The sequence below is a fragment of the Oncorhynchus mykiss genome, chromosome 25, assembly GCF_057628025.1.
Source record: "Oncorhynchus mykiss isolate SJ-2025 chromosome 25, ASM5762802v1, whole genome shotgun sequence".
NCBI lineage: Eukaryota > Metazoa > Chordata > Actinopteri > Salmoniformes > Salmonidae > Oncorhynchus > Oncorhynchus mykiss.
The window spans coordinates 63,457,538-63,473,103 of NC_143046.1; the positions used below are offsets into that span (position 1 = coordinate 63,457,538).

General features: G+C 41.0%; 1 protein-coding gene across 1 annotated transcript; it reads right to left on the reverse strand.

Annotated features, from left to right (window-relative positions):
• Window positions 1-436: 436 nt before the first annotated feature.
• On the reverse strand, window positions 437-14,527 carry LOC110505471 (uncharacterized). Its single transcript, XM_021584709.3, has 10 exons — window positions 14,041-14,527; window positions 8,188-8,402; window positions 7,347-7,391; window positions 6,819-6,914; window positions 3,876-3,914; window positions 3,510-3,671; window positions 3,209-3,343; window positions 2,981-3,133; window positions 2,524-2,658; window positions 437-2,432 (listed from the first exon to the last, which is right to left on the reverse strand). Exons 1-10 carry the CDS (start codon window positions 14,133-14,135, stop codon window positions 2,311-2,313), a joined length of 1,197 nt encoding a protein of 398 aa, XP_021440384.2. The 5' UTR covers window positions 14,136-14,527; the 3' UTR covers window positions 437-2,310.
• Between the last annotated feature and the right edge of the window lie 1,039 nt (window positions 14,528-15,566).

Here is a 15,566-nt window from a genome sequence, read left to right on the forward strand (position 1 = left end):
TGCATATAATTGACAGCTTAGGATAGAAAACACTCTAAAGTTTCCAAAACTGTAAAAAAATTGTCTGTGAGTATAACAGAACTGACATTGCAGGTGAAATCCTGAGAAAAATCCAAACAGGAAGTGACTCTTATTTTGAAACCCCTGTCTTTCTATGCATCCCTATTGCCCATTGAAAGGGATATCAACCAGATTCCTTTTTCTGTGGCTTCCCTAATGTGTCTACAGCCTTTAGACGTAGTTTCAGGCCTTTATTTTGAAGAATGAGCGTAAACGACTACATTGCGTAAGTGGCCAGCAGAGGGCTCTGAGTGATTCTTGCGTAAAAGACAGAGGTAGTAATTTTTCCTCTCGCTCCTACTGAAATTCTCTTGACAGCGCAACAACAACGATAGAAAAAGTAAGTAGATAAGTGAATAAATACAGCCCAATGAAATAAATTCACTTTTCATTTATTTATTTTTTTAACAAATAGTTACATAGCTTATATGGAAATAATAGACATGAGCCACCTGTAGAATGGAATAGGTTATAATATGTCTACGATTCATTTCATTTGGTCAGTTCTACCACCTCAACATTGTTCATTTTAAACAGGGTTAAATATAATTTTGTAAAGTGCAGCTTCAGTCCAAAACGGGACACTGCGTTACTGTCAAAAGATATGTGGTTCAGTCAGAAAAACAATTTCTTTCCGGAACAAAAACCTCTTGGGCTGAAGCCCCGGAAACCTAGGCCTAAAGACGCCACTCATAATTCCATTGTTAAATCTTTCCTCTGTCACGTTTGTGTGGTTGTTCTTTAGTATTGCTAGCAATAGTGGATCATATTACGCTGACGTATTACATGTTGTGCAATCATTAAGGGCATGTAGCCTATTTGAATCTTTATGGAACGCAGACCATACCTAGCAGTATAAAACCTGGAGTCTGGCGCACGGTTTACGACTACTGGACCGTTGTCATCTGTAATTAGTGACGATTATTAGGGTAGATTTATAGGACTCCTTGTTCAACCCCTATTGTACACCTCTCACCTTCCAATATTTAATCGATTGACCAATTGAATATGTCAACTTTCAGGCTTTTCAAACCTGTTTTTTTATTCATAAATTCTTTCCGAACCCGAAATATAATACAAGATCAGAGTATTTTTTAATAAGTGCTGAAGTGAGACAAATGTGTGTATTTAAATTACTTTCTCTCATTGATTTCTAAAATTCGGAACATTCTCTCCATATATTCTAGTGAGTCTGTTGAGAAAATTCGACTTAACAGGTGCTTTTCACCAAATTTAAAGGGATGTCTTTAGAAATAAATGTACTGAAAACTTATTTGAATGAAACTCCACCGGAAAATTAGTTCACCAGGAAGTATGAGGGTTTGCAGTGGTTGAATTACATTTATTCAGCATGTGCAAGGGAACCACACCTGCAAAGCACATTACACACCTGTTCTGTGTTTGGTGTGTCAAAGGGCTGGGTATGTTGACAATTAAAAAAAACATGTTTCCATTATACAATAGACCTCTATTTTGAAAGTATGTTTGTTAATTATTTTGTCACATGCATAATTGTTCCTCTGAGTGGATGTGCATGCATCTGTTTGCAATACATGTTGAGTGGGTATATACCAGTATGTGTTTTGGCAACACCAAAAGGGGGTTTACATATGCACTCATAACACCATTATGAAATCATTCAAATCAAAATCAAATCAAGTGTTATTTGTCACACGCACCAAATACAACAGGTGTGGGTAGACCTTACAGTAAAATGCTTACTTACAAGCCCTTAAAAAATACATCTTAAGAAGTTTTTAACCAAGAAAAAGAGTGTTGAGAAAATATTTACTATGCCGAAACGTTGGTAAATACCCATTAAATTGCTGGGGGTTTATACATGGAGAGTGCAACTTTCTTTATTTTCATAGTTTATTCGTCATTAGAAAGCACTTCCACACAAACTATTACTCTGCACCTGCTCATGTTTTTTTAGCGAGAAAATATTTACTAAAATAAACTCAAAAATCTGAAATAAAAAAGATTTTTTTTTGTAGCTTTATTTTAACTAGGCAAGTCAGTTAAGAACAAATTCTTATTTTCAATGACGGCCTAGGAACAGTGGTTTAACTGCCTGTTCAGGGGCAGAATGACAGATTTGTACCTTGTCAGCTCGGGGGTTTGAACTTGCAACCTTCCAATGAGAAAAATATAAAAATAACAAATAATTAAGGAGCAACAAAAAAAAACATTCATAACATCAACAGTTTTTATGTAAAGGGCCCTCTTCTCATCCTCTCTCTTCCCTCTTTACTCTCCTCCCTCCTTTTTAGACGTCCTGATTCTTGAGAACAGCCATCCCGCCGCTCCACCAACTGCTGTTTTAACACGACCCCCAGCTGCTGTAGCCTCTCCTGAAAGCCCTGCAGCACCTAGATGAAGACCACACACATCGCTGTTCCACATTCGAGATACAAATCTCCTTACATTACCAATTAAAATGATAAATTACTCCCCACACACCTTCTGCAGCTGCTGTAGTCGTTCCTGAAAGCCCTCTCTCCTCGACTCCTCCCTCCCCTTCAGACGCTCCAACAACTGCTGCTCTAACACCTCCCACAGCCTTTGTAGCCTCTCCTGAGGCACCTAGAGGAAGACCTAGAGGAAGACCACACACACATTGCTCTTCCACATACGAGATACAAACATCCTCACTACTCTTATCCCAATTACCTTCTAGCCACGCCCCCTCCCTGCAACTCACCACACCTGATCAAGCCTTTACCTTACCTACTAAAAGTACCTTGTCTTTTCATGTATGCAATAAAGTGACAACTATTTATTGCACTTTGACTACTGCCCCATAGTGGTAGCTTACCTACATGAACCAGCCTTAGCCTATACAGTCCTTAGCTCTAGAGGCCAAATATTAATTTGACTTACATGACCAATTTATCAATGATAAATGAATCTGATAAACCTCCTGCAGCAGCTGCTGTAGCTGCTCCTGTATCTTTTCCTTCCTCCTTTTCAGGTGTCCTAGTCCTTGAGGCCAGCCATCCTGCTGTTCCCCCAACTGCTGCTCCAACACCTCCCGCGGCTGCTGTAGCCGTTGCAGAGAGCCCTGCAGCACCTAGAGAAGACCACACACGTCACTATCCCATATATGAGAAACAAACTTGCTTACATTACACTGCCACTCACACACCTGCCGTAGCTGCTGTAGTAGCTGCTGCCGCTCCTGAGAACCCTGCTCCTGCGGCCACCCATCCCAAGGCTCCACTAATCGCAGCTCCAGCACCTCCCACCGCTGCTGTAGCCGCTCCTGAAAGCCCTGCAGCACCTAGGTTGACCACATACACATCTGTCACTGTCCCACATAAAAAATAAATCCAAACAGCAATGATAAACGACATCAAGTCATGTGATTTAGTAAGTTATGACATCACAAGAACCACCATTGTCCATCTTTATTTCATTCGAAAGACTGTAGCTTTCTTCGTATTTACCTGCTGACTGTAGAACAGCGACAAGACCCCCTGCTGCTACCCCACCTCCATTTACCACGGCCGCTGCAGACATCATGCTTGCTGCATATGATCCAGCAGCAATCCCACCAGCAGTGAATCCTATCGCTCCTAGGACAACTGGTGCCATTGCCACTGCCGCAACTATGAAGGCCCAGCAGAAACACTTGAGCAAGCAACCAGAAACATACCTGGCCTCGTGTTATAGGAGGTTGACAATAGTATGACTGTCATGGGAATGTTTGGCCTAAACAACAAAACAAAGTAGCAATACTGTACATCTATACAAATTATTTGAAGCTGGTAATTGATCATTTGAATTCATGCTGACTAAATAAATTATCTCACCTGCTCCCACTGTTGCTGTTGCAGCAATTGTACCCGTTCCTAAACGGTAAAGAAAATATTGCTTATTTTACGATAACCTCCTTTTATGGCAACTGAACTTGTAATTCACCCAATCCATCAGAGTAACCTTGGTTGTTGATTGTAAACTAGGTGCTCACCATTTTGGATTCAAAAGGTTAAAAGGACTTTTACTCAAGAACATTTTTCTAGCCCATCAGTCCACCCTTCATATAGTCCCAAAATGTAATTATATACACTGCATATGAAAGCCTCATAGCTGTCCTAAGAGAAAGCCTCATAGCTATCCTAATAGAAAGCCTCATAGCTGTCCTAAGAGAAAGCCTCATAGCTATCCTAATAGAAAGCCTCATAGCTGTCCTAACAGAAAGCCTCATAGCTGTCCTAACAGAAAGCCTCATAGCTGTCCTAACAGAAAGCCTCATAGCTGTCCTAACAGAAAGCCTCATAGCTGTCCTAACAGAAAGCCTCATAGCTGTCCTAACAGAAAGCCTCATAGCTGTCCTAACAGAAAGCCTCATAGCTGTCCTAACAGAAAGCCTCATAGCTGTCCTAACAGAAAGCCTCATAGCTGTCCTAACAGAAAGCCTCATAGCTGTCCTAACAGAAAGCCTCATAGCTATCCTAACAGAAAGCCTCATAGCTATCCTAACAGAAAGCCTCATAGCTGTCCTAACAGAAAGCCTCATAGCTGTCCTAACAGAAAGCCTCATAGCTGTCCTAACAGAAAGCCTCATAGCTGTCCTAACAGAACGCCTCATAGCTGTCCTAACAGAAAGCCTCATAGCTATCCTAACAGAAAGCCTCATAGCTATCCTAACAGAAAGCCTCATAGCTGTCCTAACAGAAAGCCTCATAGCTGTCCTAACAGAAAGCCTCATAGCTGTCCTAACAGAAAGCCTCATAGCTGTCCTAACAGAAAGCCTCATAGCTGTCCTAACAGAAAGCCTCATAGCTGTCCTAACAGAAAGCCTCATAGCTGTCCTAACAGAAAGCCTCATAGCTGTCCTAACAGAAAGCCTCATAGCTGTCCTAATAGAAAGCCTCATAGCTGTCCTAATAGAAAGCCTCATAGCTGTCCTAACAGAAAGCCTCATAGCTGTCCTAACAGAAAGCCTCATAGCTGTCCTAACAGAAAGCCTCATAGCTGTCCTAACAGAAAGCCTCATAGCTGTCCTAACAGAAAGCCTCATAGCTGTCCTAACAGAAAGCCTCATAGCTATCCTAACAGAAAGCCTCATAGCTGTCCTAACAGAAAGCCTCATAGCTGTCCTAATAGAAAGCCTCATAGCTATCCTAACAGAAAGCCTCATAGCTGTCCTAACAGAAAGCCTCATAGCTGTCCTAACAGAAAGCCTCATAGCTGTCCTAACAGAAAGCCTCATAGCTGTCCTAACAGAAAGCCTCATAGCTGTCCTAACAGAAAGCCTCATAGCTGTCCTAACAGAAAGCCTCATAGCTGTCCTAACAGAAAGCCTCATAGCTATCCTAACAGAAAGCCTCATAGCTGTCCTAATAGAAAGCCTCATAGCTGTCCTAACAGAAAGCCTCATAGCTGTCCTAATAGAAAGCCTCATAGCTGTCCTAACAGAAAGCCTCATAGCTGTCCTAACAGAAAGCCTCATAGCTGTCCTAACAGAAAGCCTCATAGCTGTCCTAACAGAAAGCCTCATAGCTATCCTAACAGAAAGCCTCATAGCTGTCCTAACAGAAAGCCTCATAGCTGTCCTAACAGAAAGCCTCATAGCTATCCTAACAGAAAGCCTCATAGCTATCCTAACAGAAAGCCTCATAGCTGTCCTAACAGAAAGCCTCATAGCTGTCCTAACAGAAAGCCTCATAGCTGTCCTAACAGAAAGCCTCATAGCTGTCCTAATAGAAAGCCTCATAGCTGTCCTAATAGAAAGCCTCATAGCTATCTTAATAGAAAGCCTCATAGCTGTCCTAATAGAAAGCCTCATAGCTGTCCTAATAGAAAGCCTCATAGCTGTCCTAATAGAAAGCCTCATAGCTGTCCTAATAGAAAGCCTCATAGCTGTCCTAATAGAAAGCCTCATAGCTGTCCTAATAGAAAGCCTCATAGCTGTCCTAATAGAAAGCCTCATAGCTGTCCTAATAGAAAGCCTCATAGCTGTCCTAATAGAAAGCCTCATAGCTGTCCTAATAGAAAGCCTCATAGCTGTCCTAATAGAAAGCCTCATAGCTGTCCTAATAGAAAGCCTCATAGCTGTCCTAATAGAAAGCCTCATAGCTGTCCTAATAGAAAGCCTCATAGCTGTCCTACTAGAAAGCCTCATAGCTGTCCTACTAGAAAGCCTCATAGCTGTCCTAATAGAAAGCCTCATAGCTGTCCTAATAGAAAGCCTCATAGCTGTCCTAATAGAAAGCCTCATAGCTGTCCTAATAGAAAGCCTCATAGCTGTCCTAATAGAAAGCCTCATAGCTGTCCTAATAGAAAGCCTCATAGCTGTCCTAATAGAAAGCCTCATAGCTGTCCTAATAGAAAGCCTCATAGCTATCCTAATAGAAAGCCTCATAGCTATCCTAATAGAAAGCCTGCATTTACTTCCTGAGAAAAAATCTATAATTATGCTTTTTGACACAAAACGCATTATCATAGATATTTTCCAGGACTTCTGGTCGTGCTGAATACCACTTGAAACCTATGAGTGTCATGGAGGTGGCTTTGGGACTTTAGTGGGTTTTGGCTCAGTGGGGTAATAGTTTCAAAGAACATGGGTGACCCAAAATGGATACACACAGGATACACATCCTTACATTATAAGAGCAAAGAAGAAAACAACTAAGTCAATCATCAATGATAAATTCTACTCAATAAGTCATATGATCTAAACAATATAATCACAAACACTACCATTGGCTTCCTTTATTCCATCATGCCATTAAAGCTTTCTTTGATTTTACCTATTGCGGCGCCCCCTGCAGTTGCTCCTGCAGCAACCCCAACAGTAGTCACACCTGCCACTCCCAGGGCTACTGGTGCCCCCAACACTGCTGCAGCTGTGAAGGCCCAGCAGACAAGAGCATGCAAAGAGCAAACAAACAAAAACATACATGGCTCCCTGTTATAGGAGGTTTGACAATGGTATCACTATAATGTGAATGACTTAGGCCTAAATGACAAAAGAAAGTAGTAACACAACTGTGAAATTATTTGAAGGTAACACCTAGAAAGGGCTTAACCAATAATGTTCAGAGCATAGACTAGAGATTCCTTTTCCTATACTGACAATTATTGTGCCATTTATACTGTGTTTCTTTTTTCTGGCAATTATTGTTCCATTTACATTGTTTTAACTCATGTCAACAATGGATTTTGACCAGTGTTAGTTTTTTTATAGCAAAAATCAACAAATATAATGCAGATCAATCAGATTAGTGGAGTTATTGGATCAAATATAATATTCATGCTGACTAAATACATTATCTTACTTGCTCCCACTGTTGCTGCTGCTCCTGTAATGATCATCCTTTTTCCTAAATAGAAAAAAAATATTGCTCTTTTATGATAACCTGCTTGTTGACAAAGCAGGTATGTGTTAGCCAGCAAGTCACCTAGTAATTCACCTAATCCACAACAGTAGCCTAACCTATTGTAGTTCGTTGGAAGTAAACTAGTTATTCACTATTTGGGATTTGAAAGGTTTAAAGGGTGCATTTTACTCAAAAACCATCCTCTAACCCAAGGGGGGCAAAGAATGGCCCGTAAAACATGTATATTTTTTTTACCCCTTTTTTCTCCCCAATTTCATGGTATCCAATTGGTAGTATTGAGAATTTTCCAGAACATATGTGGCCATTATACATTTCAGTCCACACAGCTATCCTACATTTACTACCTTTAAAATATCCATGACACAAAACACATCATCATGGATATTTTCCAGGATTGTTAGTCATACTTAATATCACTTGATAACAGGAAACCTATGAGTGTCATTGAGTTGGCTTTGTGAGTTTGGTGGCCTTTAGCTCAGTGGGCTAATACTTAAGAGGAATACAGATGACACAAGATGGATGCAGACATGTGACCTGTATTGCTGTGACCTGGAATCAACACATTATGTTCTGTTATTAAATATATGTTTATTTTGGTAAATTCTAAACGTGCTTTGTACTTAACACTACCTGGCCAGCTATTAAATGTTTTCATAAGTATTTATGAACTTTAAACATTATGGGTGCATGTTGCTATTTGTACAAATGTTAAATATGGTGCTCCCATTTTGAGGATCAGAATTGTGATAGTTTTGGGATGTTCTGTTTGACTCACTGTTCTGTTTGATTCTTTGTGAATCATCCGGGTCCTGAGGCTCCTGACAGTCCCGAGGCTCCTGACAGTCCCGAGGCTCCTGACAGTCCCGAGGCTCCTGACAGTCCCGAGGCTCCTGACAGTCCCGAGGCTCCTGACAGTCCCGAGGCTCCTGACAGTCCCGAGGCTCCTGACAGTCCCGAGGCTCTTGACAGTCCCGAGGCTCCTGAGCATTGCTGAAGTAAACAGTGAGGGCATCAATCATTGCTGCACATGTTTCAGTCATTGTCAAGGTATTTAAGATGCACAGTCCCTCATTGCCAAGGCAAGCGCATAACAATGTTATCTTCTCTTCGTCTGGCAAGCCTATGTCTGCCCTGTGTAATGTACAATTCAAAATATTCTTTCCAGTCATTCCAAGGCTCCTGCAGCTCACCGGGTACCGGCAGAGATATGGTCGGTGCACTACACAAAATATTGTGTCCCTTTTACTTTAAAAAAATGTAGGTAACTATTTGCATCAGCTTTTTAAGTAAATGCAACAAGGAGGATATTTTAAGTATAATATGCTTTACTTTTAGTGTATTACAAACTCAAATATATTAAGCGCAAACAACTGGATCTCAAAATTCACTTTCATCCAACTTAATTTTATCAGGTTCAGAACAGTTCTTTTTTTGTTTAGCCTGCTTAAGTCCTTCAAGTCCCAGAACTAATGTTATAAGTTTGATATACTTAATTTAATTAGTTACCAAACTACTATTGTAAGATTCATTTGCTGAATTTTCTCAGTATCGTAATTGATATTCTATGATTACAAATCTACAAATGTAGTAACTTATTGTATTCAGGTTAGTAAAATTGATTTAAATTGGGTTCCTACTACTCAAATATATACTCACAACTATACTTAAAAAGCTGATGTAAATAGTTGCCTCAACATACTTTAATAATAATAATTTACTAAAAATGGTTATTTCTATACAAGGGAATATGCAAAAAGAAACAACAGTGTTCAACTTCAACATCTTTATTTTGAATAAAATAAATGTTATAATTTCTTCAAACTCAAATTGCCCCTTAAACCCTACTCCTTAGGCATTTGTGGAGAGCTCATTATTTTGTCATCTGTAAGCATTCTGGGTATAACTACACCTTGCCTCCTTAGGTAAAGTTACCTGTACATCCAGATAGCTTGCACCTGACTACAAATCACTTCAGATGTTCACAACTGCATAAGGTTTAGGCGATAGTTTGGAATTAGCACTTTAGACAAAGCACAATATGAACTTTAGCTCAAATACCTCATTCAAGCTGTTTTAGATTAATTAAAACATGGATTTTCAAAACATACATTGCACATATTGTTACAAAATACAGTGGCAAGAAAAAGTATGTGAACCCTTTGGAATTTCCTGGATTTCTGCATCAATTAGTCATAAAAAAAATTCTGATCTTCATCTTAGTCACAACAATAGACAAACACAATGTGCTTAAACTAATAACACACACGATTGTATTTTTCTATATTGAATACATAATTTAAACATTCACAGTGTAGGTTGGAAAAAGTATGTGAACCCCTAGGTTAATGGCTTTTCCAAAAGCTAATTGTAGTCAGGAGTCCGCTAACCTGGAGTCCAATCAATGAGACGAGATAGGAGATGATTGTTAGAGCTGCCCTGCCCTATAAAAAACAGTTACAGAATTTGAGTTTGCTATTCACAAGAAGCATTGCCTGATGTGAACCATGCCTCGAACAAAAGCGATCTCAGAAGACCTACAGTAGATTCATTGTTGACTTGCATAAAGCTGGAAAGGGTCTCTAAAAGCCTTGATGTTCATCAGTCCACGGTAAGACAAATTGCCTATAAATGGAGAAAGTTCAGCACTGTTGCTACTCTCCCTAGGAGTGGCCGTCCTGCAAAGATGACAGCAAGAGCACAGTGCAGAATGCTCAATGAGGTTAAGGTGAATCCTTGAGTGTCAGCTAAAGACTTACAGAAATCTCTGGAACATGCTAACATCTCTGTTGACGCGTCTACGATACGTAAAAGACTAAACAAGAAGCCACTGCTGTCCAAAAAAAACATTGCTGCAAGTCTGAAGTTCGCAAAAGAGCACCTGGAGGTTCCACAGCGCTTCTTGCAAAATATTCTGTGGACAGATTAAACTAAAGTTGAGTTGTTCCTGGAGAAAAAAAAGGCACAGCACACCAACATCAAAAACTCATCACAACTGTAAATTATGGTAGAGAGAGCATCATGATTTGGGGCTGCTTTGCTGCCTCAAGGCCTGGACAGCTTGCTATCATCGACGGAAAAATGAATTCCCAAGTTGATCAAGATATCATGCAGGAGAATGTAAGGCTATCTGTCCGCCAATGCATCACCCAACAGAAGTTGGGTGATGCAACAGGATAATGACCCAAATCATCAGAAGTAAATCAACTACAGAATGGCTTCAACAGAAGAAAATACACCTTCTGTAGTGGTCCAGTCAGAGTCCTGACCTCAATCCGATTTAAAATGTTGAGGCATGACCTCGCGAGCGGTTCACACCATACACCCTAAGAATATTGCTGAACTGAAACAGTTTTGTAAAGAGGAATGGTCCAAAATTCCTCCTGACCGTCGTGCAGGTCTGATCCGCAACTACAGAAACCCTTTGGTTGAGTTGCTGCCAAAGGAGGGTCAACCAGTTATTAAATCCAAGGGTTCACATACTTTCCCCACCCTACACTGTGAATGTTTACACAGTGTGTTCAATAAAGACATGAAAATGTATAATTGTTTGTGTTTTATTAGTTTAAGCAGACTGTCTATTGTTGTGACTTAGATGAAGATCAGATCAAATTTTATGACCAATTTATGCAGAAATCCAGGGGGGGATCTTCTGAACAGATAAGGACAAAATATGATCTGTGAGCCATAATGCTATTGGGAAACCCCTCCCAAAGCATGTGCAGAGTGAGAATGTTCAGACTAATCTTGACTAATCTTTAATGCATATTTCATTGTAGATTAGAATATTAGGTCAAGACAAAAATATATTTTGATCAATATACATTTTCTACCTACATTGACTATTTTCATTCAGCTGTATGTTGTACCCGAGTGAGCTCAAACATGGCTGGCCATCTTTCTTCTAAGTCTTTCAAAGGAAGGGCCTGAACGACATTTTGGCACTCACAATGTTGTAGTTGTCACATATTTGTACTTCTCCCAGTAGCTCCACTCACTCCCTCTCCAGGGTCTCATCTGTTTTTCCAGCAGGGTGGGGTGGGAGGTAATTTACCTATGCCTTCTTTGTTTTAAAAAAAAATATTCCTGTCCTCTGGTGATTCTCTTGAGTTCACTTCAAATCAAATTTTATTTGTCACATACACATGGTTAGCAGATGTTAATGCGAGTGTAGCGAAATGCTTGTGCTTCTAGTTCTGACAGTGCAGTAACATAACAATAATATTTAACAGTAATATCTAACAACTCCCCAACAACTACCTAATACACACAAATCTAAAGGGGTGAATGAGAATATGCACATGTAAGTATATGGATGAGCAATGGCGAAGGTGCAATAGATGGTATAAAATACAGTATATACATGTGATATGAGTAACGTATTATTTAGCATTATTTAGAGTGCATTGTATAAAGTGACTAGTGATCCATTTACTAAAGTGTCCAGTGATTGAGACCCAATGTAGGCAGCAGCCTCTCTGAGTTAATGATTTCTGTTTAGCAGTCTGATGGCCTTGAGATAGAAGCTGTTTTTCAGCCTCTCGGTCCCAGATTTGACGCACCTGTACTGACCTCGCCTTCTGGATGATAACGGTGTGAACAGGCAGTTGCTCGGGTGGTTGATGTCCTTGATGATCTTTTGGCCTTCCTGTGACGTCGGGTGCTGTAATGGTCATGCTGTTTCCTGAAGTCCACGATAATCTCCCTTGTTTTGTTGACGTTGAGTGAGAGGTTGTTTTCCTGACACCACACTCAGAGTGCCCTCACCTCCTCCCTGTAGGCTGTCTCGTCGTTGTTTGTAATCAAGCCCACTACCGTTGTGTCGTCTGCAAACATGATGATTAAGTTGGAGGTGTGCATGGCCACGCAGTCATGGGTGAACAGGTTGTACAGGAGAGGGCTGAGCATGCACCCTTGTGGGGACCCAGTGTTGAGGGTCAGCGAATTGGAGATGCTGTTTCCTACCTTCACCAACTGGGGGCGGCCCGTCAAAGTCCAGGACCCAATTGCACAGGGTGGGGTTGAGACCCAGGTCCTCCAGCTTGATGATGAGCTTGGAGGGTACTATGGTGTTGAATGCTGAGCTGTAGTCAATGAACAGCATTCTTACATAGGTATTTATTTTGTCCAGATGGGATAGGGCAGTGTGATGGCGATTGCATCGTCTGTGGACCTGTTGGGGCGGTGTGCAAACTGAAGTGGGTCTAGGGTGGCCGGTAAGGTGGAGGTGATATGATCCTTGACTAGTCTCTCAAAGCACTTTATTATGACAGAAGTGAGTGCTATGGGGCGGTAGTCATTTAGTTCAATTATCTTTTCCTTTTGGGTACAGGAACAATGGTAGCCATCTTGAAGCATGTGGGGACAACAGACTGGGATAGGGAGTGACTGAATATGTCCGTAAACACACCAGCCAGCTGGTCTGCGCATGCTTTGAGGACGCGGCTAGGAATGCCATCTGGGCCAGCAGCCTTGCGAGGGTTAACACGTTTAAATCTTTTACTCATGTCAGCCAAGGAGAAGGAGGGGGGGGCAGTCCTTGTTAGTGGGCTGTGACGGTAGTACTGTATTATCCTCAAAGCGGGCAACGGTGTTTAGTTTGTCTGGAAGTGTGACGTTGGTGTCCGTGACATGGCTGGATTTCATTTTGTAGTCTGTGATTTCATGTAGACCCTGCCACATACGTCTCGTGTCTGAGCTGTTGAATTGTGACTCCACATTGTCCCTGTACTGGCATTTAGCTTTTTTGATTGCCTTGCGGGGGGAATAACTACAATGTTTATATTCAGACATATTCCCAGACCTCTTTCCATGGTTAAATGCGGTGGGTCGCGCTTTCAGTTTTGTGCGAATGCCGCCATCCAGCCACGGTTTCTGGTTAGTGTTAGGGTTGCGTCAATTCGAATCTGGTATCAGGATAAATATGACATTGAGTCACCGATTGTATACTATGTATTTTTTATTAGCTAAGCATTAAGTGGTACATGCAATTTTCATATACACGGGCTCTCTGTCCCACCTCGCAGGGCAAACAGAGAACTGACTTGTTCCTGACAAAGATATTATAATATACTCTTGACAGAAGTAGTTCCTGCTTCCGAGCCGGCCTGTCAGAGTAGAGACTGGGCATGGTTTAAACTCACTCAGCCTTATCGTTGATTGTTGGCGCACAGGCTGGTCCCAGCCTCCTAAGCGCTTCAGCGGTCAGTCGTTGTAGAATATCTATGCACTCACACACTCAATACAGTTATCTCACACCTGGCTCCTGTTATCTAACAAAAGACCGTTTGTTCCCGCAACACTACGTTCTGAATGTGCCCTCACAATTCATTGCACAGTGCCTGTCTTCATGTTATTCTGTATTTTTCCACCACGAGAAAAGGCCCATGGCCCTGAAACTGTTAACAATGTCTCAAGTCAGCTATGTTGCATAACACATATACATACCCACACAAGCCAACAGCAAATAATATTCCATCACATATGATATGGTATGGTAAGGGCTATAGTGTATAACACAGAACCTCACATTAGGGTTGGTTTTAATAGTCAACATGGTTAATTCAAATAACCAACTCATCAATCTTTCATTATTTGAATCAGCTGTGTAGTGCTATTGGCAAATACTCACATCAAAAATGGTGGTGTCCGTGGCACACACTCGATGAACAGTTGAGGAAGGGGCCGACATGCGCGCAATCTCATTGCTCCATGTACAGCCCACATAGGATACGATAATGATAAGCCTTACACGGTTTACAAACCTGTGATAATGTTAACCATCAAGCTACAAAAAGCATCAAGCCTTCTATAATGCTTTTTATACTTTCACTTTCGAGCTTCAGGAACGAGATCTCCGCCCAGTTTCCATTTCAGGGAAGTGAGTGTATGTTTACAGCCAGAGTCGCATATGTGAAGCGAGAGACACAACTCTGCACTTTGTCCTGGGTGAAATAAGACGCAATGCAGACAACGCGGTTAGTGTAGTTTTTTGACTGGAAGGCAATGGGATTGTGTCGCATTTGGTCAAGAAAAACATGTATTGTTCATTGATAACGTTGGACATAACTAAGAGACCTCAGTGCCGTACTTGCGAACATAAGCAACCATTTAAAGTTAAATGGATTCTCCAGTTAAAAATGCATATCAGCCAATGAAAAGCGTCGATTTACTTGCATGTGGCAGAAAGCTAAATTGTAGTTGGCTGAGTTCAATACGTTTGTACGTTCTGGGGCATTCAATTGATAGGAAACAGTGCTGTACTGAACGACTGGAAAACGGGGAGAGGTTGGATTATGTATGGAGCCAGATAGCTGCCAAAAGGTTGAACGTATGTATCGTTAGGATCGTAAGAAAACCCATACTTAAATTGTTAGGATTGTAAGAAAAGCCATGTATGAAACATAAACATTACATTTAATCTGTGAACATACAATTACGGACTAACATTTAAGGCTTGAGCAAATCTTGTGTTGCAATTCTGATGTACCTTTCAGAGTTTTGGCAGTTTTATCCCCCCCCCCAGAAAACGTTGTGTGAGGAGTGCTACGCAAACAAGCATAACACAGTATTTAAAAAAAAGGAAGTCAGGGAAACCAAAAGAGGTATCCTGCACATTTTCTAGTCTAAGTCTCCATCCTCTAATACTCCTCAGTTGAGTTTACTTCACAGTTAGGTCGCTAATGTAATGGATTTTCCAGTGCAAGTCAAGATAGCACTAGCTGTATTACGCCAACAAGAGTGAAGTTGCAGTCCGCTAGGTGTCTCTACAGCATGGGCATATAACTGGGTGACGTGGACATCCCCATGCATGCACCTTCTCAAAATACGACTAATTCAATATTGCACCATAGACATTTATTTCATCACTCAAAATCTTGCCAAAGCATATTCTGTTTGAGGGGTTAATATGAATGTAAAAGTATTTGACATGATTTATATGAATCGGGTCATGAACATATGGACTTTGAAATGAACAAGGGAGAGGGTAAACGAAGGCTAAGTCTGGCATAAACTTATTCCCACACTTTACAATAACTCTGTTACAGTGGTTTTAGGTAGTCTCCATATAGGCTATTCCCTCCATCACAACACTGCTGCTCAGTAGAAGAGCTTGTGATCTCCATTCAGCACCTTCAGATTTTTTTATTATTATTT

Bases quoted from the DNA above. Each gene is read 5' to 3' on its own strand.
- LOC110505471 (XM_021584709.3), bottom strand. From the start codon at position 14,135: ATGTGGGCTGTACATGGAGCAATGAGATTGCGCGCATGTCGGCCCCTT. The intron at 3,672-3,875 runs GTGAGATAATTT...GGGCCTTCATAG, and splicing joins AACAGCAACAGTGGGAGCAG to TTGCGGCAGTGGCAATGGCA. The intron at 2,433-2,523 runs GTGTGTGGGGAG...GTCTTCATCTAG, and splicing joins GACTACAGCAGCTGCAGAAG to GTGCTGCAGGGCTTTCAGGA.